Here is a 22,102-nt window from a genome sequence, read left to right as displayed (position 1 = left end):
GCGGCGGGAGACCCATCCGGAGCGGCCGGGCGGGGGGGCGGGTCCGGTGGCGGCGGCGGCGGCGGCGGCGGCGGCAGCCTGGGCATCGCAGGTGAGCTCGGGCGGTAGGCGCGGAGGAGTGCGGGTGGGAGCGGGCGCGGCGGGCGCGGGTGGGCGCTGGGAGCCGAGCCGGCGGGCTGGGCATCGCTGCGAGGCGGGCGCGGGACCCCGGGCGCGGGAGGGGGCGGCCGAGGAGCCGGCTCCCCGCCAGCCCGGACACGGGACCCCGCACCCCGGGACCCTGCCCCATCCCTGGGCCTCAGCGGGAGCAGGATCTGCCCAGGAACGGCCCCCACCCCGCCCGAGCCCGGCGCCACCCGGTGCCCCTTTCCCGGGCGAGACTTGCAGGACTTCCTGGGCCGGACTTCGCTCCCACCCTCCGGGCCTGGGTGCAGGGGCGGGTGTTGCCTTCTCCTGGGAGACCGGAGACCGCGGTCAGCCATAGGATTCGGGGCTCGGTCGCCCTCCCGCTGAGCTCGGGCCGAGGGTGCCCCTGGGGGAGCCCTGGCCTGTCCTGCACCACCTTCCAGAGCTGGCCGGCTGCCCCGCTCAGCTGCACTGCCCTTCCTGCTTCCAGGCTCTGAAAGGCTCCTGGCAGCTCCTGTGGGCTGCTGGCCTGGGCTCTGGCCAGGAAGGTGGCCCTGAGACCATCTGCTCAGTGGGCAGACAAGTGAGGCGCTGGGGGTGGGGTGCTGGGGGTCGCCAGAGGGACATGTGTCTTCCTGGGGCCTGGCCTGGCTGCCCCCACACCTGAGACGGGTGAGCTCACCTCTGAGGGCTCCACCCCATGCCAGGCATTCAGCCCCACCCTTGGGGCCTGCAGGGCCTCAGACCCACTGAGTCCAGTCAGCCTGGCTGGTGGACAGGGCAGGGCGTGCTCACCCTTTTTGCCCAGAGGTGAAGGACCCAGTCAGGATGGTGAGTGCCCTGCCCACAGAGTGGGAGGCAGCGCCTGCACAGGCGCCCAGATGTCCGGTTCCTGGCTGCACAGCGTGGGTGGCCTCCCTCCCTTGCCCGGTCCCCGCAGGGCACCCAGCACCAAAGGCAGGGGAACCCCCAGGCCCATGGGGTGAGAGCTTGTCCCGGACTTGAGGTGAGATGCCGCTGAGAGCCACACTTCAATGCCGGCCCTCGGCGCCCCGGAGGCAGGTGCGAGGTGCTCAGTGGCACCCACTGGATGTGTGGGTGCTTGGATGTTTGTGGAGCGACTGTATGAACGCAGCAGAATCCAGGGCAGGAAAGGACCGGTGTCTGCCCCTCCGTCCAGCACACGCTGACCTGCAGCCTCGGTGCTGGCTTTCAGGGTGGGGGCAGCTGTGGGGGGGCAAGGGCCAGGCTGCCCAGCCCCCTCCTGTCGCCGCACCTCACTTCCCTGTCCTTTTCCTCATCCCCCTCATTACCCTGCCGGGATTTCCCGTCTTCGTTGTTGCCTCACCCGCCCGCACTAGAATGTTGCCCTGACGAGGCTGGGCGGTTTGTCTCTGTCACTGACACCCGAGTGCCCAGAGACTGCGTGGCTCTGGGTGGGGACTCAGCACGTATTTCTCCACGTAATGAGGGCAGACGTTCTCGTGAGAGAGAGACGAACAACACCCAAATGAGCAGGGAAACCCGGCGGGAGGTACCTGTCTGAGGGGCAGGGAGAGGCCGTGCTGAGGTCTGTGGGCCCCTGTTCAGGGTCAGGTGGGTGTCAGAGAGGGAGGCGGGCTCTTGGGGAGCAGTGGGACCCCAGCTGTTTCTCTCCTGCTCCTGCCCCGCCCCCAAAGGAATGAGCCAAGTCCAGGGAGACAACCCCAGCCCCACCTCTGGGCAGGTGAAAATGGACGACTTGGAGTCGGACTTCAACCTGAAGGTCGTCCTGGTCAGTTTCAAGCAGTGTCTCAACGAGAAGGAGGAGGTGCTGCTGGAGCACTACCTCGCCGGCTGGCGGGGGCTGGTCAGGTGCGTGGGGGCCGGTGCCGGTGGGGCTTCCCCGGCCTCGCCCCTGGGGCGGGGCCCAGCGTCTGCCTCCCCTCCCTCGCAGGTTCCTGAACAGCCTGGGCGCCATCTTCTCCTTCATCTCCAAGGACGTGGTGGCAAAGCTGCAGGTGATGGAGCGCCTGTGCAGCGGGCCCCAGCGGGACCACTACGGCAGCCTGCAGTCCATGGTGGCCTACGAGGTGGGCAACCAGATGGTGGACCTGGAGCGCCGCTCCCGCCACCCGGACTCGGGCTGCCGCACGGTGCTTCGGCTGCACCGGGCGCTGCGCTGGCTGCAGCTCTTCCTGGAGGGCCTGCGCACCAGCCCCGAGGACGCGCGCACCGCCGTGCTCTGCACCGACTCCTACAACGCCTCGCTGGCCGCCTACCACCCCTGGATCGTCCGCCGGGCCGTCACCGTGGCCTTCTGCACGCTGCCCACGCGCAAGGTCTTCCTGGAGGCCATGAACGTGGGGTCCACCGAGCAGGCCGTGGCCATGCTGGGCGAGGCCCTGCCCTTCATCGAGCACGTGTACGACATCTCGCAGAAGCTCTACGCCGAGCACGCCCTGCTGGACCTGCCCTAGGAGCCAGTGGCCTGGCTCCCTACCCCGGAGCCGGGCCGGGCAGCCAGGGCCCCTCAGTCCCACCATGGAGCTTTCTGGGGGCGCCCGGAGCAGAAACGCCGCTGTTCCCCGCCCGCGGAGCTTGTGGGGAGCCATGGGCCTGGCGCGGCCCCCGTGGGCTGCAGACGGAGAAGGCGGGCACCGGGTGGGTGGGTGGGTGGGTGAAGGGCAGAAGGAGGGAAGGTGGGGCAGGATCGGAGTTCACGCCAAAGCCCAAGAGGCTGCCCTCACCTGGGAGTCCAGTCTGCGCAGCCAGAGCGTCCCAGGTCCCCGGAGAGCAGACTCCTCACCCGCCGACGACCAGCGAGAGTGTGCTGCTCGGCCCTCAGGGTCCTGGTGTCGGTGGCAGGTGGGCTGCCTGTGGCCCCTCTAACCAGGCTGGCTGTCCCTGGGGCAGGGAGGGAGCCTGGGCAGCATTAGCACTGCGTCTCTTTCCCTGCCCCCCATCTCCTTAGCCGGGGCCCATATATCCTCCGCAAGGCAGCGGGAGCACAGGCTGCCCTGCCTCCAGCTCTGCACGGCTGCAGCCTCCTGCGACCACACTGTTCCCCCAGGCAGCTGCTGTGAGTCTGCACAGCTCAGCCCGGGAGCCCCCGCCTGCTGGGCCCGCTGGCCTCCCTGGCACCCAGCACTGCTGCATCCCCTCTCCCTGCCCCGTGCTGCCCGTCCCCATGGAGCCCAGAGACCCAGGATGCACAACAGAGCGGGGCCTGGACCTCTTGCCTGACGGGCTGGCAGATGGGCTCACCCAGCCTGGCCTGCCCACTGGCTCTTCACTGTAACCTCAGGACCCTGGTGCCACAGCTTTGCCGTGCAGCGCTCGCACACAAGTGTGAGCACGAGTATGAGCTCGCGGGGACCCTTGAACACTGCAATACGGGTGATAAATAAATTGCAGTTACAGAAGCATATTCTGCACTCCGGGATGGGGGTGTGGCGTGTGCCCCGCATCTGCTTACCAGGGAGAGGGGGCGGCTGAGCCCACAGCCAGGACTGCAGGGCCAGGCAGCCACAGGGAGAGTCAGCCCCGCCCACCATGGTCACACCTCTACCGAGGTCACAGAACTATCGTTTTATTGGTGAGAAGACAGCACCTGAGGGGCTGAGCAGGGCGGACGGGGCCTGGGCCGGCCCAGGGGGGTGGGGCTGCTCTGCCACACAGTGTCGGGAGGGCCCCCTTGATCACTGCGCCCCAATATCAGGGCCCCAATGCAGTGCTGGCTCTGCTGCTGCTCCCACACCAAGCAGAGCCGAGCCCAGGTGGTGCCAGCACAGGCCAATGACTGTGGGACTGGCTGGGAGAACGGCCCGGGGGCCACAGGGGCCAGGGCGCAGGCTGCACATGTGTGTGCAGGTGCACGCACGCATGTATTGCAGTGTGTAGCATGCAGGTGCAGTGGTCTGTGCGTGTGTAGTGTGCAGGTGCAGGAATCCACTGCATGGGTGTGCAGGTCCAGCGTGCTGTGTGTGTGTGTGTGTGTGTGTGTAGCATGGGTGTGCACGTAAAATGCACTGCATGCGTGTAGCATGGGCGTGCAGGTCCAGTGCACTGTGGGGGGGGGGGCACCTGTGGGTGTCATGTGCGTGTCCTGCGTGTGCCGAGCAGTGTGGGCCCTCCCCACAGGCCAGTGGAGGCACTTCCTGTACACGTCTGCCAGGCCCAGCCAGGGCTGAAATGTCTGGAGCCCCTCCCCCAGCTCCTCTGGGTGCACCTCCCCTCCCAGCACGGGGTCAGCGGGGCCTGGGTGCGGGGGAGATGGCGTTGCCACCACCCTCTGCACACCTGGTGCGGCCTCAGCCGCTGCGGCCCATTTGGTTACAGCTTTCTCCCTCCTTTGCATGCAACCCCCAGAGGGCCCAGATGAGTGCCCTGTCCCCAGAGGGAGGCACCTGCTGTCAGGTACCCAGAGCCGGGCAGGGCACAGCCATCCACAGGCCCCCCAAAGCTTCCAGGCCACCGGCCCTGGTGGCGGAACCTCCCAGACCCCACAGTTCCCAGGCAGGCTGAGAGGCATGGCCCCACCCCAGCCACAGGTGGACGGGCAGGGCCCCCCGGCCCCCCGCAGGCTGCAGATGGAGCCCTCCTGACTGCGGATGGCCCCCCCAGAGTGGGAGCGACCCGTGCTCTGTGCCTAGTCCGGAGGCAGGGGCCGCTCCAAGCCCCTCCCACAGGCAGCTGGAGAGCCCAGGACCCGCGGGCAGAGAAATCCTGGGTGTCCCTCCTCCCCTCCAGGAGTGGGTGGGGTGAGGGGCTTGGGCACCAGCAGGTAATGAGGTCACGGGCAGTAGCTGCTCAGAGCCTGCCTGCCCAGGTCACTGTCGGCCAGAGGGCCTGGTCGCATTAGGATAACAGACCCTGAGGTGTGCAAACCTCAGGCCCAGGGGCCCCCGGGGCTTGGCAGGTGAGGAGGGTTTTGCTAAACAAATCCTCCACCCCTCCCAGCCTGGCTCGCCCTATCTGGGCCCACCCGCTGGCCGTCCCCATCAGAAGCCGCCACCGACATGTCCGGCCTGGCTCTGCTGGGCCTCTCGGCTCTGCTGGGCCTCGGGGCAGGGGCCCCGCTGTGTCTGTCCCGGCAGCTCAGGATGCAGGGGGACTACGTGCTGGGAGGGCTCTTCCCCCTGGGCGCCGCCGAGGACACGGGTCTGGGCCCCAGGACCCAGCCCAACACCACCGTGTGCACCAGGTAGGGAGCGGGGGGAGGGGGCAGGCGGGGCGCTCCCAGGAGGGATGAGGTGTCGTCCCCTGCAGCCCTGTGTGGCCCCAGGTTCTCGTCGCTCGGCCTGCTCTGGGCACTGGCCATGAAGATGGCCGTGGAGGAGATCAACCGGGGGTCGGCCCTGCTGCCCGGCCTGCGCCTGGGCCATGACATCTTTGACACCTGCTCGGAGCCCGTGGTGGCCATGAAGCCCAGCCTGGTGTTCATGGCCGAGGCGGGCAGCTGTGACATCGCCGCCTACTGTGACTACTCGCGGTACCAGCCCCGCGTGCTGGCCGTCGTCGGGCCCCACTCCACGGAGCTCTCCCTCATCACCGGCAAGCTCTTCGGCTTCTTCCTCATGCCCCAGGTGCGCCCGTCTGTCTTCCCCACACCCCTCCCCCCAGGGAGCCCCCGCCCCATCGGGACACACCTCCCCTCCTGGCCGCTGCAGGTCAGCTATGGGGCCAGTGCGGACCAGCTGAGCAACCGGAAGGCCTTCCCCTCCTTCTTCCGCACGGTGCCCAGCGACCGCGTCCAGGTGACCGCCGTGGTGGAGCTGCTGCACGCGCTCCAGTGGAACTGGGTGGCGGCCGTGGGCAGCGACGACGAGTATGGCCGGCAGGGCCTGAGCCTCTTCTCCAGCCTGGCCAACGCCCGGGGCATCTGCATCGCCCACGAGGGCCTGGTGCCGGCGGCGGGCGCCCACGGCCTGCAGCTGGGCGCCGTGCAGGGGCTGCTGCACCAAGTGAACCAGAGCCGCGTGCAGGTGGTGGTGCTGTTCTCCTCCGCCCGGGCCGCCCGCGCCCTCTTCAGCTTCAGCATCCGCTTTGGGCTCGCGCCCAAGGTGTGGGTGGCCAGTGAGGCCTGGCTGACCTCGACCCAGGTCCTGTCCCTGCCCGGCCTGGCCCAGGTGGGCACAGTGCTGGGCTTCCTGCAGCGGGGCGCCCCGATGCCCGATTTCCCGTCCTACGTGCAGGCCCGCCTGGCCCTGGCCGCCGACCCTGCCTTCTGCGCCTCACTGGACGCAGGGCAGCCGGACCTGGAGGGACACATGGCCGGGCCCCGCTGCCCGCAGTGTGACCGCATCTCGCTGGAGGATGTGTCTGCCGGCCTCCTGCACCACCGGGCCTTCGCCGCCTACGCGGCCGTGTACAGCGTCGCCCAGGCCCTGCACAACACGCTGCTCTGCGACGCCTTGGGCTGCCCCCCACGGGCGCCTGTGCAGCCCTGGCAGGTGAGGACGTGGGAGCTGGGCCGACCCCGCTTGTGCCCAAGGAGAAGGGGCGGCGAGGGGAGAGGCCCGGGTGCCGGCAGCTGGCCCCCCGTTCCCCACCCACCGCCCCACACCCCTGCTAGCTCCTGGAGAACATGTACAACATGAGCTTCCGGGTGCGCGGCCTGCCGCTGCGGTTCGACGCCAACGGGAACGTGGACACGGGCTACGACCTGAAGCTCTGGGTGTGGCGGGACCCGGAGCCCGAGCTGCGCACAGTGGGTGGCTTCGACGGCCGTCTGCAGCTGCAGCTGCCCCAGATGCGCTGGCACACGCCAGGGAACGCGGTGAGTGCCCGGCCGTGTCCCCACCGCACAGCCGCTCTGCAGCAAGGCCTGCCCCATGGGAGGAGCAGGGGGCGAGGGGGGTCGTCCCCAGGCTCTGGGGGTGCACCCAGCCCAGCGAGGCCTGAGTCCGAGGACCCTGCTCCAGAGGCCCGTGTCCCAGTGCTCCAGGCAGTGCCAGGAGGGCCAGGTCCGCCGGGTGAAGGGGTTCCACTCCTGCTGCTACGACTGCGTGGACTGCAAGGCCGGCAGCTACCAGCGCAGCCCAGGTCAGCCCCTCCCCGGCCAGCCCCTCCCCCCGGTCTGTGTGGCTGAGGCAGGTGTGGGAGGGTCCCGCCGGTGAGGAACACGTGGCCAAGAGGGTCCTGGCGTGTCCTGGCTCAGAGGCTGACACCCAGGCCGGAGCCCGAGGCAGAGGCCAGCCCAGGGGAGCCGTGCCCCAGCCGTGCCCTCTCTCCTCCCGGCCCACAGACGACCTCTTCTGCACCCCGTGCGCCCAGGACCAGTGGTCCCCCGACAGGAGCCTGCGCTGCTTCCCCCGCAGGCCCAGGTGCCTGGCCTGGGGCGAGCCGACCGTGCTGCTGCTGCTCGCGCTGCTGGGCCTGGCGCTGGGCCTGGTGCTGGCGGCCCTGGGGCTGTTCGTCCGGCACCGGGACAGCCCCCTGGTGCAGGCCTCGGGCGGGCCGCGGGCCTGCTTTGGCCTGGCCTGCCTGGGCCTGGTCTGCCTCAGCGTCCTCCTGCTGCCCGGCTGGCCCAGTCCCGCCAGCTGCCTGGCCCAGCAGCCGCTGCTGCACCTCCCACTCACGGGCTGCCTGAGCACCCTCTTCCTGCAGGCGGCCGAGATCTTTGTGGAGGCGGAGCTGCCGCCCAGCTGGGCAGACCGGCTGCGCGGGCACCTGCAGGGGCCGCGGGCCTGGCTGGCGGTGCTGCTGGCCGTGCTGGTGGAGGCGGCGCTGTGCACCTGGTACCTGGCGGCCTTCCCGCCGGAGGTGGAGATGGACTGGCAGGTGCTGCCCACGGAGGTGCTGGTGCGCTGCCGGGTGCGCTCCTGGGTGGGCTTTGGCCTGGTGCACGCCACCCCCGGCGTGCTGGCCTCACTCTGCTTCCTAGGCACCTTCCTGGTGCACCGCCAGCCAGGCCGCTACGACGGTGCCCGCAGCCTCGCCTTCGCCATGCTGGCCTACTTCATCACCTGGGTCTCCTTTGTGCCCCTCTTCGCCAACATGCACGTGGCCTACCAGCCCGCCGTACAGATGGGCACCAGCCTCCTCTGCGTCCTGGGCATCCTGGCCACCTTCCACCTGCCCAAGTGCTACCTGCTGCTGCGGCAGCCGGCGGGCAACCCCCCCGAGTTCTTCCTGGGAGGGGGTCCTGGCAGTGCCAGTGGGCTGGGTGGCAGCAGGGGTGCAGCCCATGACCCAGCGACCTCACCCCAGTGCACCCAGACCTAGTTCCTGCAGAGCAACCTGCAGGCCCACCTCTAGGCCCTGACCCCAGGCTGCCTGCTGCCCGTGACCCAATGACCCCTGGGCCTGCGCTGGGCCCTGTGAGATCTCACCAGAGTCAGGCTGTCCTGTCCGTCAAGGCCTGCCCAGTGACCCTGCTGGGAAGACGCCAACAGAGGGCTCCTCAGGCCCAACCCACACTGGGGGCTCCGGGAAGCCCACAGCTGGGCCACCTGCAGCTCAAGCTGGGCATGACTCACCAGCTGGGCCTGGCCTAGCTACCCCCCCGCCCCCAGCACCCCTCCAACCACCACTGGGGTGGAGGTGGGCGAGTGGCTACAGCCGCCCTAACCATGGGCCCCCGTGCAGGACAGAGGCCACTTGGGGCGGGGCACCAGCTTCCTTCTCTCTCCCTGTCTTGGCCGGAGCGGGTAGAGTGGGGTCAGCCCACCGCCAGCACCGCGGACAGAGCCTGGCGGGGTGGGGGTTCAGGACCAAGGCCAGCGCCCGCCGCCAGGACCCCTGGAGCCAGAAGCCAGCACCACGGACAGAAGACGCCCCGCCAGGACCTTGCCGACCGGCTAGACCAGCCCCACACCCCAACCTACCAGGGGAGCTGGCAGGAGAGAAGAGACACAGGCCACGCGCCAGTCCCATAAAATTAAATGCTTTTTAGTGTTTAAAATAGCATTTACACAGAAGCAGCTCTATTAACTATCCAGACGACCTCTGACTCGATACAGTATCTACACCGCAGACGCGATACAGTATCCACATTGCAGACACGTGCAGGCCAGTTCACTGGGAGGAAGCGTGTGGGGGAGGGGAGGGAGGGGTCACCTGAGGTCAGCAGGGAGGGCGGGCTGGCCCCTCTCCCCAGACCTGTCCCTGCAGCAGCTGAGCATCCGTGGGCCCCAGTCCACTCCTCCCGCGCTGAGATGTGCCCCTGCCGTCTCCCCCTCACGGGCCCCCCCACTGTCAGACACTCCCTGTGTCTCTGCGTTCGCTCTGAGACCTGGCGGTGGGGGACACAGCTCTGCTCCAGCTGGTGCGGGGCTGACCTGGCCACCACCCCCCACAGGACTCAGGCCAAGAAATAAATAAATAAATTACACCCGACCCAGGCAGCCAGGGAGGTCTGGGGGCTCCCGTCCACCCCCAACATGGCCCCCCCCATCTGAGCAAGAGGCCTAGGGCCTGCACACTGGGTGACCATAGCGACCAGGCCCAGCAGCCACCTCTCAGCTTGGCCTGGGGACCTGTATGCAGTGTTGTGGGCATACGGGGGTGCCTGAGCACAGAAGCCCCCAGGTCTGCATGGACACAGCTGCTCAGACCAGGGACAGACGGGCTGCTGAGGCCAAATGAGGGGGCTCGGGCCACGCGCCCCCCAGCCCTCCAGCCTGCCCCCACTCTGTCCAGCCCAGACCCCACAGCACGGCCCCTGGTGCACGTGGAAAGCTGCCTGACCCCTGACGGCCACAGCTAAGGCGAGGCCACACAAGCTCCTGGGGGGCAGCAGGACCCCCGCCCCCCCACCGCACGGCCGCTCGGAGGAAGGCACCCTGTCCTCGGTCACATGATGTCGACGAAGAACTCGCAGGGGTTCCCCATGGCCTTCTGGAAGGACTGGCGGCTGCCTGTCAGCTCTGGGGGGACAGCGGCCAGCTCCCGGACGGGGGGCCCCCCAGGCGGCCCGCCCACCACCGAGTACGCCTTTGTCAGGGGGTGCAACGGGGGGAGCCCCGGGGCCGTGGTGGAGGCCTGGCTGTGCGGGCTGCTCCCACGGCTGAGCTGGCTGGCGGGACGCTCCCACCAGCCGCCGCCCCCTGCCCTGCTGGGGGCCGTGTGGTCGGACTCGCTGCCACTGCCCCCGGCTCGGGGCCTCTGGTGCTCCTGCTCGCGGCCCAGGGCCCGCCGGCTGCTCCCGCCCGCGCTCCGCGTGGACCCGCTGCTTTTGCTTCCTGAGATGGAGAAAGGGAAGGAATGGCTTGTCAGTGCCAGGCCGGCCTCTCCCAGAACTGACCACTGCCCGGCACCCAGGCAGGGCCTGGCGGTCCCGAGCGGGGAGGGAGAGGGGCAGCCATGCAGACACCAGGGCAGGAGCAAACCCGCCCAGAGATGCAGGCGCAGCTGCAGCAGGCGGGGGGGGGGGGTGGGGCAGGCAGGGACACTGGGGCCAGCTTGGTGCCCCCACACCTCACTCCAAAGCCTGCACCGAGGGCCTGGTCTTGCCCCTGAGAAACCGAGGCACCCGTGAGACCCCGTGTGCCGGCTCCCATTGGCCAACCTGGGCCCCCCACCCTGAGACCCACCTTCCATCGGACCCTGGGGCCCTGGCTAACGGCTCGGCTCAGCCCTGTCCCGGGTTCTCACAAATGCCGGGAACCCGAGGGTGCCGGCCGGCGAGGGACACGCCAAGAGGGAGGCCGGGCAGGGCCCTGGCTTACCGGCCCCGAGGGTCCATCCGCTAGTCCTTCAGTCTAAGGCTTGCTCAGCACAAAGCAAGGGACAGCACGAGTTACACACCAGGCCCGGCCCGGCCCCCACACCGCCTGCTCTCCTACCCGGCATGCCCGCCACGGCCTCCCCTCCGGCACCGGCCTCTCCTGCCTGGGTCAGGCATGCCCACCGGCCTCACTGGCCTCCACGCAGCCTCAGGCCAGTTTTCCTCATGGAACGTCCCCAACCCATGTCCTCAGCTCCCCACATGCCGTGTGGGGACATGGTTACCGGTGACGGGCTGCCTCTGGCTCCCAGCTGTCTGTCCTCCACTATGTCCTGGGGCCCCTCTGCACTCCCCCAGCCCAGACCACCACCCGCCCTTCCCTCACCATCTCCTAGTTTCCTGCCTCTGCCCCACCACCCCCAGAGCCTCCAGGTTCCTCCTCCCCACCTCCCTCCACCACTCATCCCTTACAAAGGGAGCCCACCCGAACTCCAAGCACAGAGCAGGCGGGCACGTAGGGGAGAGGGGCGGGCACGCAGGGCAGAGGGGCGGGCATGCAGGCAGCAGGCAGTAGGGAGCGGGCACCAGTGGGCAGGCTCTCACCTTCACTCTGCTGACTCCCAGCACTGCCACTGCCGTAGCTGAAGCCAGGGTCCTGGTACGCGGGCGGGAAGCAGGGCGGAGGCCCTGGGTACTGATAGGGGTAGCCCTGCCCCAGGGGCCAGGGAGCCGGGTGGGGCAGCGGGGCCAATGTGTCCTGATCCGAGGCCCCGCTGGAGCCGCTGTTGAGGTTCAGGGCCTCGAGATCTGGCAAGAGGGGAGGGCGAGTGAGGGTGGTGTGGGCAGGCCCCCCTGGGACCTCGGGCCCGCAGCCCCACTCACTGCTGCACAGGTCCCCGAAGACATAGTAGCACTGCTCGGAGAAGGTGACCTTGTTCACGGTGTGCCGCAGGAAGCCACGCTTCAGCATGCTGCTGGCGTACTTGCGCGCCTCGCGCCGCTCCTTGAAGCCCTCCACGTGCGTGTACAGCCAGTCCACCACGTCCGCGCCTGCGGAGGCTCGCGTCAGGCAGGGGTCCAGCCGGGCATGTGCGTGCATGCATGTTTGTGTGTGTGTGCACATATGTGTGTGTGCAATGTGTGCACACTGCCTGCACCGCCCCGGCATCCAGCGACCACTCACCGATGACGGCGTTGGCGATGGTGATCTTGAGCCACATGCGGTCGCGGATCTCCAGCCCCGAGTCGGGCAGCTGCATGGCCCGGACCACGGCGCCCATGTCGCTCTTCACCGTCAGCGGCGCCTCCTCCAGCTCTGCAAGGCACGCCCCTCCTCAGTGGACAGGCCACCGCCCACGGTGCCCACTGCACCCCCTCCGAGGCCAGTGCCGGGGAGACCCCCAGGAGAGGGGGGGGGCAGTCTCCTCCTCCTGTAGGTGCTTCCATAGGATCTGGGCACGAACCAGGGTGAGGCCGCCCCCACCACGGCCACAGCCGCGCGTGGACATCAGCCCCCCCCCCCCCCCCCCGCTTCCTCAGGCTGTCAGTCGTGTTAGAGGCAGAAAGCAGATGGGGCTCCACGCAGGCACGCACACACGTGTGCACACCTACATGTGCGCGTGCACATGCACACATGCACGCCCACGCACACACCCACGCACACACATGCACACACCCGGGCACACAGTGGCCTGCCCTGCCACAGAAGACCCTGGGCAGGGACGCAGGCTGGCTCGGCCCCTTGGGCACCTCCACCCCCACCGCACAGGACGTGCACGGGAGGAGCATGGGCCGGAGGCCACCTGTCGGCCCTGCCTCCGACCGCAGGGGCCGCAGCAGCAGGACGCTGAGGCTGGCAGGGCCCTCGGGTGGGACCACGCCAGGTGGCACCTCGGCCTGGTCCTGGTGCCTCAGTTCCCTGAGCTAAGAGCTGCCACTTACGTGGGGCGCCGGGCACAGAGCTGGTTAGTGAGGAGGAGCTGGTGCGAGTGACGGCGCTGGAGCAAGGGCTCGTACCGTAGCGGGGCAGGGCTCCGGTCAGCGCCGCCGTGTGGGATAGCCAGGCGGCCGGGTCGATGGGCCGAACAGGGTCAGCTGGGGGGCCGCCGCACGGCAACAGACAGAAAGACGGACAGATGGGGAGGACGTGGAGCACAGGGCAGAGGAGAGAGGCGCTCAGGCTGGGCTGGGCGCCCCACCCCCACCCGCCAGCCCATGGTCACTCACCCCTGGGGACGGTGAAGTAGCTCCGGGGGGTCGGGTCCCAGCACTTGGCCACCGTGAGGCTGATGGGCCTGCAGGGCAGGAACGGCCGGTCATGTGTGCGAGGCCCCATGTGACCGTCAGGCCTGTGTCCCCCCCCCTTGCCCCCCCCACACCGCCGTGTCCCCCACGCCTCACCCCGTCTGGGACACAATCTCCCGCAGCACGCGCACGGCATCGTCGTTGCTCATGTTCTCAAAGTTGACATCGTTCACCTGGGGGACAGGGGTTCAGGGCGGTGGGTGGGGGTGCTGACCTCCTGGCCCCCCAGCCGTCCCGGTGCCGGTGCCGGTGCCCCACCTGCAGCAGCATGTCCCCGGGCTCGATGCGGCCGTCGGCAGCCACCGCCCCGCCCTTCATGATGGAGCCGATGTAGATGCCTCCGTCCCCCCGGTCGTTGCTCTGGCCCACGATGCTGATGCCCAGGAAGTGGTGCCTCTCTGGGGGGTGGGGGGGAGCAGTCAGCAGCCCAGCCCGGGCCCCCACAGCCCCGGACCCCACAGCCCCGGGCGCCGGCGCCTCACCCATGTGGAGCGTGACGGTGATGATGTTCAGGGACATGGTGGAGTCGGTGATGCTGCTGAAGGACGAGGCCTGCGGGGCGGGGCGGGGCGGGCGCAGGTGAGGGCGGGGCCAGAGCGCAGACCCCGCCCCCCTCCCGCCTCTACCCACGCGGTCCGCCTGCCCCCCCCCCCCAGCACAGACCCCGCCCCCCTCCCGCCTCTACCCACGCGGTCCGCCTGCCCCCCCCCAGCACAGACCCCGCCCTCCCGCCTCTACCCACGCGGTCCGCCTCCCGCCTCTACCCACGTGGTCCGCCTGCCCCCCCCCCCCCCAGCACAGACCCCGCCCTCCCGCCTCTACCCACGCGGTCCGCCTGCCGCAGCCGCTGCTTCCGCCGCCGCCGCTTGTGCTTCCGGATGAGTCGGGACGAGGTGCTCTGCTCGGTGGAGCTGCTCAGCCTGGGGTTGCAGATGTCGGAGCATGGGGGTCAGGGGGCACGAAGGTCAGAGTGCAGAGGTCAGGGGCCAGAGGGAGCTGCAGGGGGGAGACGCTGCCTACAAACAGGCATCCCACCCCCTCCACGTCGTCGAGGGGCGGGGACCGAGGTGGCAGGTGAGGCAGGTGGTGTCTGCCAGAATCAGCTCCTGGCTGCATACACCCGCCCTGCACGTGTGACACACGCAAACCCACACCCACGGGGATCACTGCTTCCAGGTGAACATGGAGACACAGGCAAACACCAGGTAAGCCTTCACGGCCTCCACAATGGACACACTCATGTGTGTACCTAGTGCACATGGACACACACCTGCGTGCGCACATGTATACAACATGCACATACACTCATGCACGACCCCACACACCCATGTGCGCGTACACACATGTATACCACATGCACACATGCCTGTGAAACGCCCATGCCTGTGTGTGTACACACGATACATACACACCCCACGCACCCATGTGCACACACGTGCCCATTTGCGCGCACACCCACAACACACACCGTGCACTCGCACGGCCACAACACCCATGCACACGTACATGCCCACACACATGCCCACACGCGCCTGCACATGCACACACACGCCTACACACATGTCAAAACACATCGCGCGCGCGCACCGGCTTGTGTTATCATCCTCATCGGAGTCGATGAAGCTGCTGGACTCGAGCTCGCTGCTCAGCAGGGTGGAGGTGCTGTCGGGGGGCAAGCCCAGGTCCCGCCGCCGGTCCCCCCTGGGGTGCCCGTTGGCCCGGGTGGCTGCGGAGACAGAAGGGAAGTGAGCCAACGACGGGGCTCCCGGGAGGTCACAGCGGCCCCTGCTGACCTCCGAGCAGGGCTGCGTGACTAAGGGGCTGCTGGAGGAGGGGTCAGATCCTCGAGACGGCGGGCCTGGGACCTCTCCCCAGAGACCCCCTGGCCGGGGCAGGAACTCGTGGGCAGCAGGGACCTGGGTGGAGGGTGCAGCCTGTTACCCTCCTCCCGGTTCCGGCGTCGGGCTCGCTCGCGCCGGTGGCTGACCATGGACTCGGTGCCGGTCTCGTTGTCCATCCCGTCACGGCTGCTGGCCACGTTCAGGCTGTGCCAACAAGAGCGTTAGGCAACGGGGGCCCTTCGAGGCCCTTGCCTCCCCCCTGCCTGGCGAGACCCTGGCTCCACCCACCTGTTCAGCTGCCCACCCCCCGGCAGGCAGGGCCCCAGGGTTCTTACTGGAAAGAGGGGGGCCGGGAGTCCCCGATGCCCCCCATCCGCTCGAGCGGCGGGGGCAGGTCGGTGTGGCCGTCAGTGGCCTGAGAGCCCGAGTCCGAGTGCACGCCCTCCGCCAGGACCAGCTGCGAGGACAGCGGGGCTCAGAGGTGCCCGGGGCTCAGGCGACCAGCCTCGCACACTCAGCCCCACCCCCACCCCACCCCGGCCCCCAGGCTCACCCAGGAGACGACGCGGCCATTGAAGCAGGGCAGCCTGGCATTGTCCGCCGAGATCTCCTCCTTCACCACCCTGCGGGCAGACGCTCCATGAGGCCCGCACAGGGCCCTCCCCAGTGTGCTCCGGAGAAGCCCCCCTCCCCCCACCAGGGCGCCCAGCTGTCAGTCTGTGCGGATGTCCCGCCCACCGCAGTCTCTTCCTGGGGCTCTTGTCATCCTCCTGAGGGCCCCTTCCAGGGCCCAGTGCCAGGGGCCAGACCTCCGGCCCTCAGCACTGGGCGTCACCACCTGCAGCACCTGCACCTCGAGTCCACCTTGCTCTCTGCGCGTGCCATGGGGAAGAGCCGCGAGGGAGGGGCTCTGCCTGGTTTCTCCTCCGCACCCCTCCCCCGAGCCCAGCACAGGGCCTGGGTCACAGCAGCCTCAGCCAGGACCCCACGGACACAGGCGGGTCGAGAAGGCACAGTACACTTGCCCCCACACACGCCCCCACACGCATGCTCTCTCCGAGGGCAGGCCACCTGCCCCCCCCAGGGAGACAAGCAGACCCCACCGGCTGCACCTGCCCAACTACAGACCTGAGAGGCCAGCTGGGCCCACCGACAGGCCAGACTCGGAGGCCAGCGAGCCCCTCCCTGACCGCTGCAATGGCCACACCCACTGCACAGCGAGCAGCCAGGCCTATTTCTTTCTTCCATTATTATTTTTAAATATTTTTATTGCTTTCAGAGAGGAAAGGAGAAGGAGAAACATCAAGGGAGAAACATCAAGGATGCGAGAGAGCCCTAACCAGTTTGGCTCAGTGAACGGAGCATCGACCTGCAGACTCAAGGGTCCCAGGTTTGATTCCGGTCAAGGGCATGTACCTGGGTTGCGGGCACATCCCCAGTGGGGGGTGTGCAGGAGGCAGCTGATCGATGTTTCTCTCTCATCGATGTTTCTAACTCTCTATTCCTCTCCCTTCCTCTCTGTGAAAAATCAATAAAATATATATTAAAAAAAAAAAAAAAGATGCGAGAGAATCATGGATCGGCTGCCTCCTGCACGCCCCCCACTAGGGACCCAGCCTGCAACCTGACCAGGAATTGAACCGTGACCTCCTGGTTCATAGGTCGACACTCAACCACTGAGCCATGCCAGCCGGGCACCAGGCCTATTTCTTAATGTTGCCCCTGGTCAGGTGGCTTGAGGGTGGGGGAGGGCAGGAGGCAGAGGCCAGGGCAACACTAACTGGGAAGGTTCTGAAAGTGGGTTCAGAAACAGGTGTGTGTGGGGGTCAAGGGCCAGGTTCAGAGAGGTGAGGGGGACAGCAGCCAGCACAGGACAGGCATGGGCTGTGGCCCAGACACACCCCACACTGCGGCCCCTGGAGGCCCGGGGAGCAGGCCAGGCGGGTGGGGGCCTGCAGCAGGAGGGCCCAGACGCCCCTGGAGCCCAGCCCTGCCCAGCACAGCAGCATTTCCAAGCCGAGACCTGAGCCCAGGGGAGAACAGGCCTAGGGCACCGGGAGGAAGCAGGCTCCCTCAGCGAGTCCTGGGCAGCGCAGGTAGCAGGAGCCCCCCGAGCTGGCACCCCACACCCGACCAGGGAGCAAGGCTTCACACACAGGGAGGGGACCCTGGACCCTGGGGCAGAGGAGATGGAGGAGACAGGGCCAACCTGGGGGGAGGAGGCACCCGCAGGGTTCTGCGGCCACCCCGACGCCTTCCAGGGCCAGCCCCACAGGCGCCAATAAGCTGGGCACCTCAACCTGCAGAAAAGGTCTTTCTCAGGCCCCCACCCCCCAGGAAGAGAGGCCCCACGTCTGCTGCCCCCACTCAGGCGCCACAGCCTGCAGACCTGAGCGGCCAGGGAGGCCGTGACCTGGCCCAGACCCGAGGTGGTCAGCCCAGGAAGACCTGGGGTGGGCCGGGGACATGGGGGCTCTGCCAGCTGCAGTTGACTGACCAGGGACGGGGAGAGGAGGGGGTGGGGGCCAGAGCACGGTCTCTGAGACCCGGTCCCCACACAGCCAGGTGGCCCCTCCAGCGGCCTCCCTGCCTCACCAAGCTCCCCCCTTTCTGATTCACCCACAGGGAGGCACCCTCCTTCCAAGGGCACCCGGGCTCCCTCAGAGGCCCAGGAGCACCCACCTGCTCCCACTGCCCCCCTGGCCAGGACCTCTCCATGACCCACCATCAAGGGCTGCCTGAGGCCTCAGGGCCCCCACTCAGCACAGAGGCCCTCCCAGCTCCCGGAGGCCCTGCTCCCCAGCCCTCGCCAGCCGGAGGACCCCGTCCTACACCCCCGTCCTACACGCGTGACAGAGCATCCTGCCGTCCCCCTGGGGGCGGGGCAACGGGGGCTCCACAGGCCCAGCCCCTTGGCCAGGACGGAGGGAGGAGGCCAGAGATGGAGGAGGAGACGCTGGAGCCCCCAGGACAAAGGGCACAGGCACTCCTCTCCTCGGGGAGGGCCCCACTGCTGGCTGGGAGCCCGGGGGGGGCGGGGGGGGGGCCGGTTGGGAAAACACCTCCCGACAACCCTGCTGGGCGGAGAGCGGGCCTCGCCAGGCAGAGAGCGGGCCTCGCCGGGCAGACAGCGGGCCTCGCTGGGCGGAGAGCGGGCCTCGCAGCATCTCCGCTGAGGCCGCCCAGGCACCCCTGGGGGCTTCTTGCCCTTGACCTCAGACTTGCTGGTGAGATCCCAGTGAACCTGCAACTGGTGGCTGCCCGGCCCCACCCGCCACCCCTGCAGACCCACCCTGGGAGCCGAACGTGGCCAAGGGCCCAGGAGGACCCGAGGCGCCCGCCCCTCCCCGTGGGGCACCTCTCAGTGCGTCCCCAGGGGCACGGGGTCCCCCATCCTCTCTTCCCGCCACAGAGCAGGAAGTTGGCAGAGAGCTTCCCTCACTAGGTGGCCCGCCGTGGCCAGGACAGACACTCAGGGAACTCAGGCCCAGCCCACAGTGGGGGTGGGGGGTGGGGGTGGAGCAGGAGGCCCAGGCTCACCAGGATGCTCCTCACAGCCCCCCAAGTGAGGCCGCCCTGTCATGGACCTGCCCGCCCTCCCCACACCTCCCGTTAGGTCCGCTAGGCATCCAGGTCTCATTCACACTAAAGTGTAACCGATTACTCCTCCCATTTAGCCCCCGAATAAATGGTTATAGGACAGGCAGGTCTTGGGGCTCTGCAGACAGATCTCGGGGGCAGGGGAGAAAGGCAGCTGATGGGGGTCTTCGGTGACCCGGCCACCAGCCAGCGATCCGGGGAGGAAATAAGCAAGCCCGTGCTGTCTGCCCACTGTGCCTTCCAGCGTCACCCAAATCCATTCCCCTGCTGAGCCCCCTCGAGCTCAGAGCTGCCCCTGCCTCCCAGCCGGGTCCTGCTCCCTCCCCTGCACCCAGCCATTTCCAGGCCTGTAGAACTCGTGCTGCTCCAAGACCCCACAGTCTGCCCACCCTCCTCCCCAGCCAGGGACCCACGTGTCCTGCAAATCCCCCCGCAGGCCGGCCTCTGCCGGGCGTGCATGTGGGGTGGGGGACTCTGCAGCTCGTGGGTGGCCCCCATGGCTCTGGGACACAACAGCAGGCCCCCAGAGCCCGGTCCGAGGGCGGTAAACTGGGGCCTGGGCACATGCCTGGCCACACCACAGGCTCTGTGCTGGCTTCAGTTCCTGACAGAGAGCATGTGTGGCTTTGGTGATCTTCGTTAAAGTAGTAAACCAGGTTACCCCCGGCTGGCGTGGCTCAGTGGTTGAGCATCAACCTATGAACCAGGAAGTCAAGGTTCCATTCCTGGTCAGGGCACAGGCCGGGGCTGTGGGCTCAAACTCTCTCATCGTTAATGTTTCTATCGCTCTCTGCCTCTCCCTTCCTCTCTGAGATCAATAAAAATATTATATTTTAAAACAAGTAAGTAATAACAGACTAAGTTCAAAGCAAAAGTGCCCGTTCACAGAGCGGACGGTCACAGCCACAGCAGCCCAGACCCGAGGGGCAGCGACCGTGAGGTGGCCCAGCGAGGGCAGCGAGGGGCACAGGATGCCCCACCTGCAGAACCTGGCCCCACGTGGCTCCGGAGCTGAGCCAGCAGGAAGGCCAACCACACAGGCCCGGGGCGTCCTGCCTCCAAGGCTGCCAGGGACACGCCCACCCCTCTCGGCCGCCCCCTGGTTTTGGGGGGGCGGGGCGCGCGGTGGGAAGGGCAAGAGAGTCCAGCTGCCCAAACATCCCTCAGGTCCTCCAGAGCTGCAGAGCAGCCCCGGCCCAGCCCGACCTGGCCTGGGCGGCCCAGGGCCCGGGCCCAGCACAGAATCCAGGAAGTGGCCTCAATGTCAAAGTCCCCAGACACGGCCCCACACAAGGACATGGGCCGCCTGAGGGCCGCCGGGCACACCTGCTCAGCCCAGGGCTCGGCCCCCCTCCCCAGCACGGCCGAGCCGGGGACTCGGGTTACTGGTGGCTGAGCCGGGTCAGGCCTGGAGCCCACAGCCCGCCTCCTGCTCCCGGCCCCAGAGGCCTGGCCAGCGCAGTGGGAAGTCCTCTCTCTCCACAGACGGCCACCGCCAGGACCAGGAGCTGGACGCTGACCAGGGGCAGCTCCCAGGACACCGAGTGCTGTGTGGCTCAGCAGGGACAGAGTCCCAATGGCAAGCAACCCCAGGGCGGGGGTGGGTGGAGTGACCCTTGACCTCTGCCCTGACCTCGGGAACCGGAGGAGGGGGCCAGGGGTAGGCTGTCCTGAGCCTCCAGAAACTTGGACAGGCCCCAGCGACAGACAGATCCGTCCCCGTGCCAGGTCACCTGGCTTCCCCCCGCGCTAACCAGGGGGCCCACTGCCCCCACCTCCGCCCCTTCCCCAGCGACGCTCAGTAGATGCTCCCGGGACCCCGGCTCCATAGGTCACAAGCTCTCCGGGACCTGCCCGCCCACAGCGGGGCCAGGGACCCTGAGTCTGAAGGTCCCACGATGGGACTGCGGGGTCGCCCTGGGCCACAGACGTGGACCCGCAGGTCACACACTCGGGCGCACAGACCAGGCCCCGGGCGGGCGGGGAAGCCGGGACGCGCGCTGCCCACCGCCCCGAGTTCTCCGGCTCCTGGGCTGGCAGTCAGGGCCCCGTGCCTCCCGCGCACGCGGACAGGTGGACACACACCACACGGGGCGGAGGGCCGGCCCGGCTCATTCCCCGGCCGCCCCCCTCCCCGGACCCCCGGCCCGGCCGGCGCGCAGACAGGTGCCGACCCGCCCGCACGGCCCCGCGCGGCCACTGACCCGAAGTCCTGGTCCATGGACTTGAAGAAGAATTTGTAGGCGTGCACCGGCCGGTTGCTGAGCACGTTCTTGAAGTCGGCCAGCGTGACGCGCTCGGGCGCCACGGGCAGCTTGACCAGGTACGGCGTCTCCTCCTCGTCCATGTGGTAGATGATCTTGGTCTCCGCCATGGCGCGGCGGCGGCCCGCTCCGCGGTCAGGCCCGGCCCGGGGATCCGACGCGGGCGCCTCCCCGCCGCCGGCCTGCGCCCCGCCCGCCCGCCGCTCCCGGCCCGGCCGCCCCGGCCCCGCCCGCCCCGCCGCCCCCGGCTCCGCGCGCGCCTCGCCTGCTGCCCAGCGGCCGGCGGCCGCCCATCCGCCCCGGCCCGGGACGCACTGGGAGCGCACCAGGCCCGGCCGCGTCCGTGCGCCCCGCCGCCCCCTCGGGCCGCGCAGTTCCAGGGACCGCCCGGCGGGGCTACGCGCGGCCCGCGGGGGGCGCCCGAGAGCGCGGCGGGGCTGACGTCACGGGCGCGCGCGGGAGGCGGGGCTGCGCACGCGCGGGAGGCGGGGCGCGCGCGGGAGGCGGGGCCGCGTGTGCGCGCCCGCGCAGCCTCGGCCGCGCTCTCCCCGGTCCATCCCCGGCCCCCAGCCGGGCGCACGGGGCGCCCACGACACACTCTGGGCCCGAGCTGTCGCGCGTGGACAGCAGACAGGGGCGCGCCCGGGGCAGGAGGTGGGTGGGGGCGCCCCACACGACGCGCCCCGAGCTGTCGGAAGGGCCCCCCCCACTCCCCCCGAGCGTCGTTGAACGGGACTCCGGCCCTCGGGAGAGCTCCCTGCTCTGTGGGGCTGAGGCCCGAGGCTGCGGGGCCTCCAAGGAGGCTGAGGACTGTCGCCGCTGGGACACCGGTAGCCTGGCGCCCCGCGCCGCCCGCTTCCAGCTCCGACATAGCCCCCCTGCCGGTGCCCACGGGACTGAGAAACACGAGCCAAGTGAATGTGGGGAGGACTCGGGCGTCCACGTGATGCCGGGGTGACAGCGGGGGGCGGGGGGCGGGGGTCACCACGCAGCTCTAGGGCGCACGTTTGCGGCGGCGCCCAGGCAGCAGGTGAAGGGTCCCCCCCCCGCCCCGCCCCCGGCCGCTGTCAGTCAAACCAGCGTGATGCCCTCCCTCCAGGGAGACCCTGAGCCGCTGCCCCGGGAGGAGGCACTGGAGGGAGCCCCACTGGCGAGAAGAACAAGAGTGGGGATGGGGGGCTGGAGCCTGGAAATCACTCATCTGCCGGGTCCTGACCCTCGGGCCCTGGGCCAGTGCAGGAGACCCCACCAGGCCACTGCTGACCGGAGGCGCCCAGGCTGGGGACCACGCCAGGCCAGCCTGGACCAGGGGCCCT

At 69.0% G+C, this 22,102-nt stretch overlaps 3 protein-coding genes across 7 annotated transcripts; 2 read left to right on the top strand and 1 right to left on the bottom strand.

The window, feature by feature from the left end:
- Positions 1 to 45: 45 nt before the first annotated feature.
- On the top strand, positions 46 to 3,533 carry CPTP (ceramide-1-phosphate transfer protein). Its single transcript, XM_081087948.1, has 3 exons — positions 46 to 91; positions 1,806 to 1,980; positions 2,063 to 3,533. Exons 2-3 carry the CDS (start codon positions 1,808 to 1,810, stop codon positions 2,583 to 2,585), a joined length of 696 nt encoding a protein of 231 aa, XP_080944074.1. The 5' UTR covers positions 46 to 91; positions 1,806 to 1,807; the 3' UTR covers positions 2,586 to 3,533.
- Positions 3,534 to 5,109: 1,576 nt separating this feature from the next.
- Positions 5,110 to 9,015, top strand: TAS1R3 (taste 1 receptor member 3). Its single transcript, XM_081086280.1, has 6 exons — positions 5,110 to 5,311; positions 5,393 to 5,693; positions 5,778 to 6,560; positions 6,683 to 6,886; positions 7,032 to 7,152; positions 7,355 to 9,015. The coding sequence occupies exons 1-6, from the start codon at positions 5,127 to 5,129 to the stop codon at positions 8,332 to 8,334; spliced, it is 2,574 nt and encodes an 857-aa protein (XP_080942406.1). The 5' UTR covers positions 5,110 to 5,126; the 3' UTR covers positions 8,335 to 9,015.
- On the bottom strand, positions 8,980 to 20,961 carry DVL1 (dishevelled segment polarity protein 1). 5 transcript variants are annotated; one of them, XM_081086278.1, is made up of 16 exons: positions 20,727 to 20,961; positions 15,476 to 15,545; positions 15,258 to 15,379; positions 15,023 to 15,126; positions 14,669 to 14,807; positions 13,908 to 14,001; positions 13,564 to 13,633; positions 13,340 to 13,479; positions 13,178 to 13,254; positions 13,004 to 13,071; positions 12,719 to 12,871; positions 11,961 to 12,092; positions 11,660 to 11,827; positions 11,381 to 11,584; positions 10,779 to 10,817; positions 8,980 to 10,292 (listed from the first exon to the last, which is right to left on the bottom strand). In XM_081086278.1, exons 1-15 carry the CDS (start codon positions 20,894 to 20,896, stop codon positions 10,807 to 10,809), a joined length of 1,722 nt encoding a protein of 573 aa, XP_080942404.1. In that variant the 5' UTR covers positions 20,897 to 20,961; the 3' UTR covers positions 8,980 to 10,292; positions 10,779 to 10,806. The 5 variants fall into 5 exon arrangements, with proteins under 5 accessions (XP_080942404.1, XP_080942402.1, XP_080942403.1 ...); XM_081086279.1 differs by having other exon boundaries at positions 10,153 to 10,292; positions 10,779 to 10,811; XM_081086276.1 differs by lacking the exon at positions 10,779 to 10,817.
- Between the last annotated feature and the right edge of the window lie 1,141 nt (positions 20,962 to 22,102).

The sequence above is a fragment of the Myotis nattereri genome (genome assembly GCF_964212035.1).
Source record: "Myotis nattereri genome assembly, chromosome: 3".
Classification (NCBI taxonomy): Eukaryota; Metazoa; Chordata; class Mammalia; order Chiroptera; family Vespertilionidae; genus Myotis; species Myotis nattereri.
The sequence above is the reverse complement of the archived record's forward strand: the minus strand, read 5'-3'. Positions and strand labels throughout refer to the sequence as shown.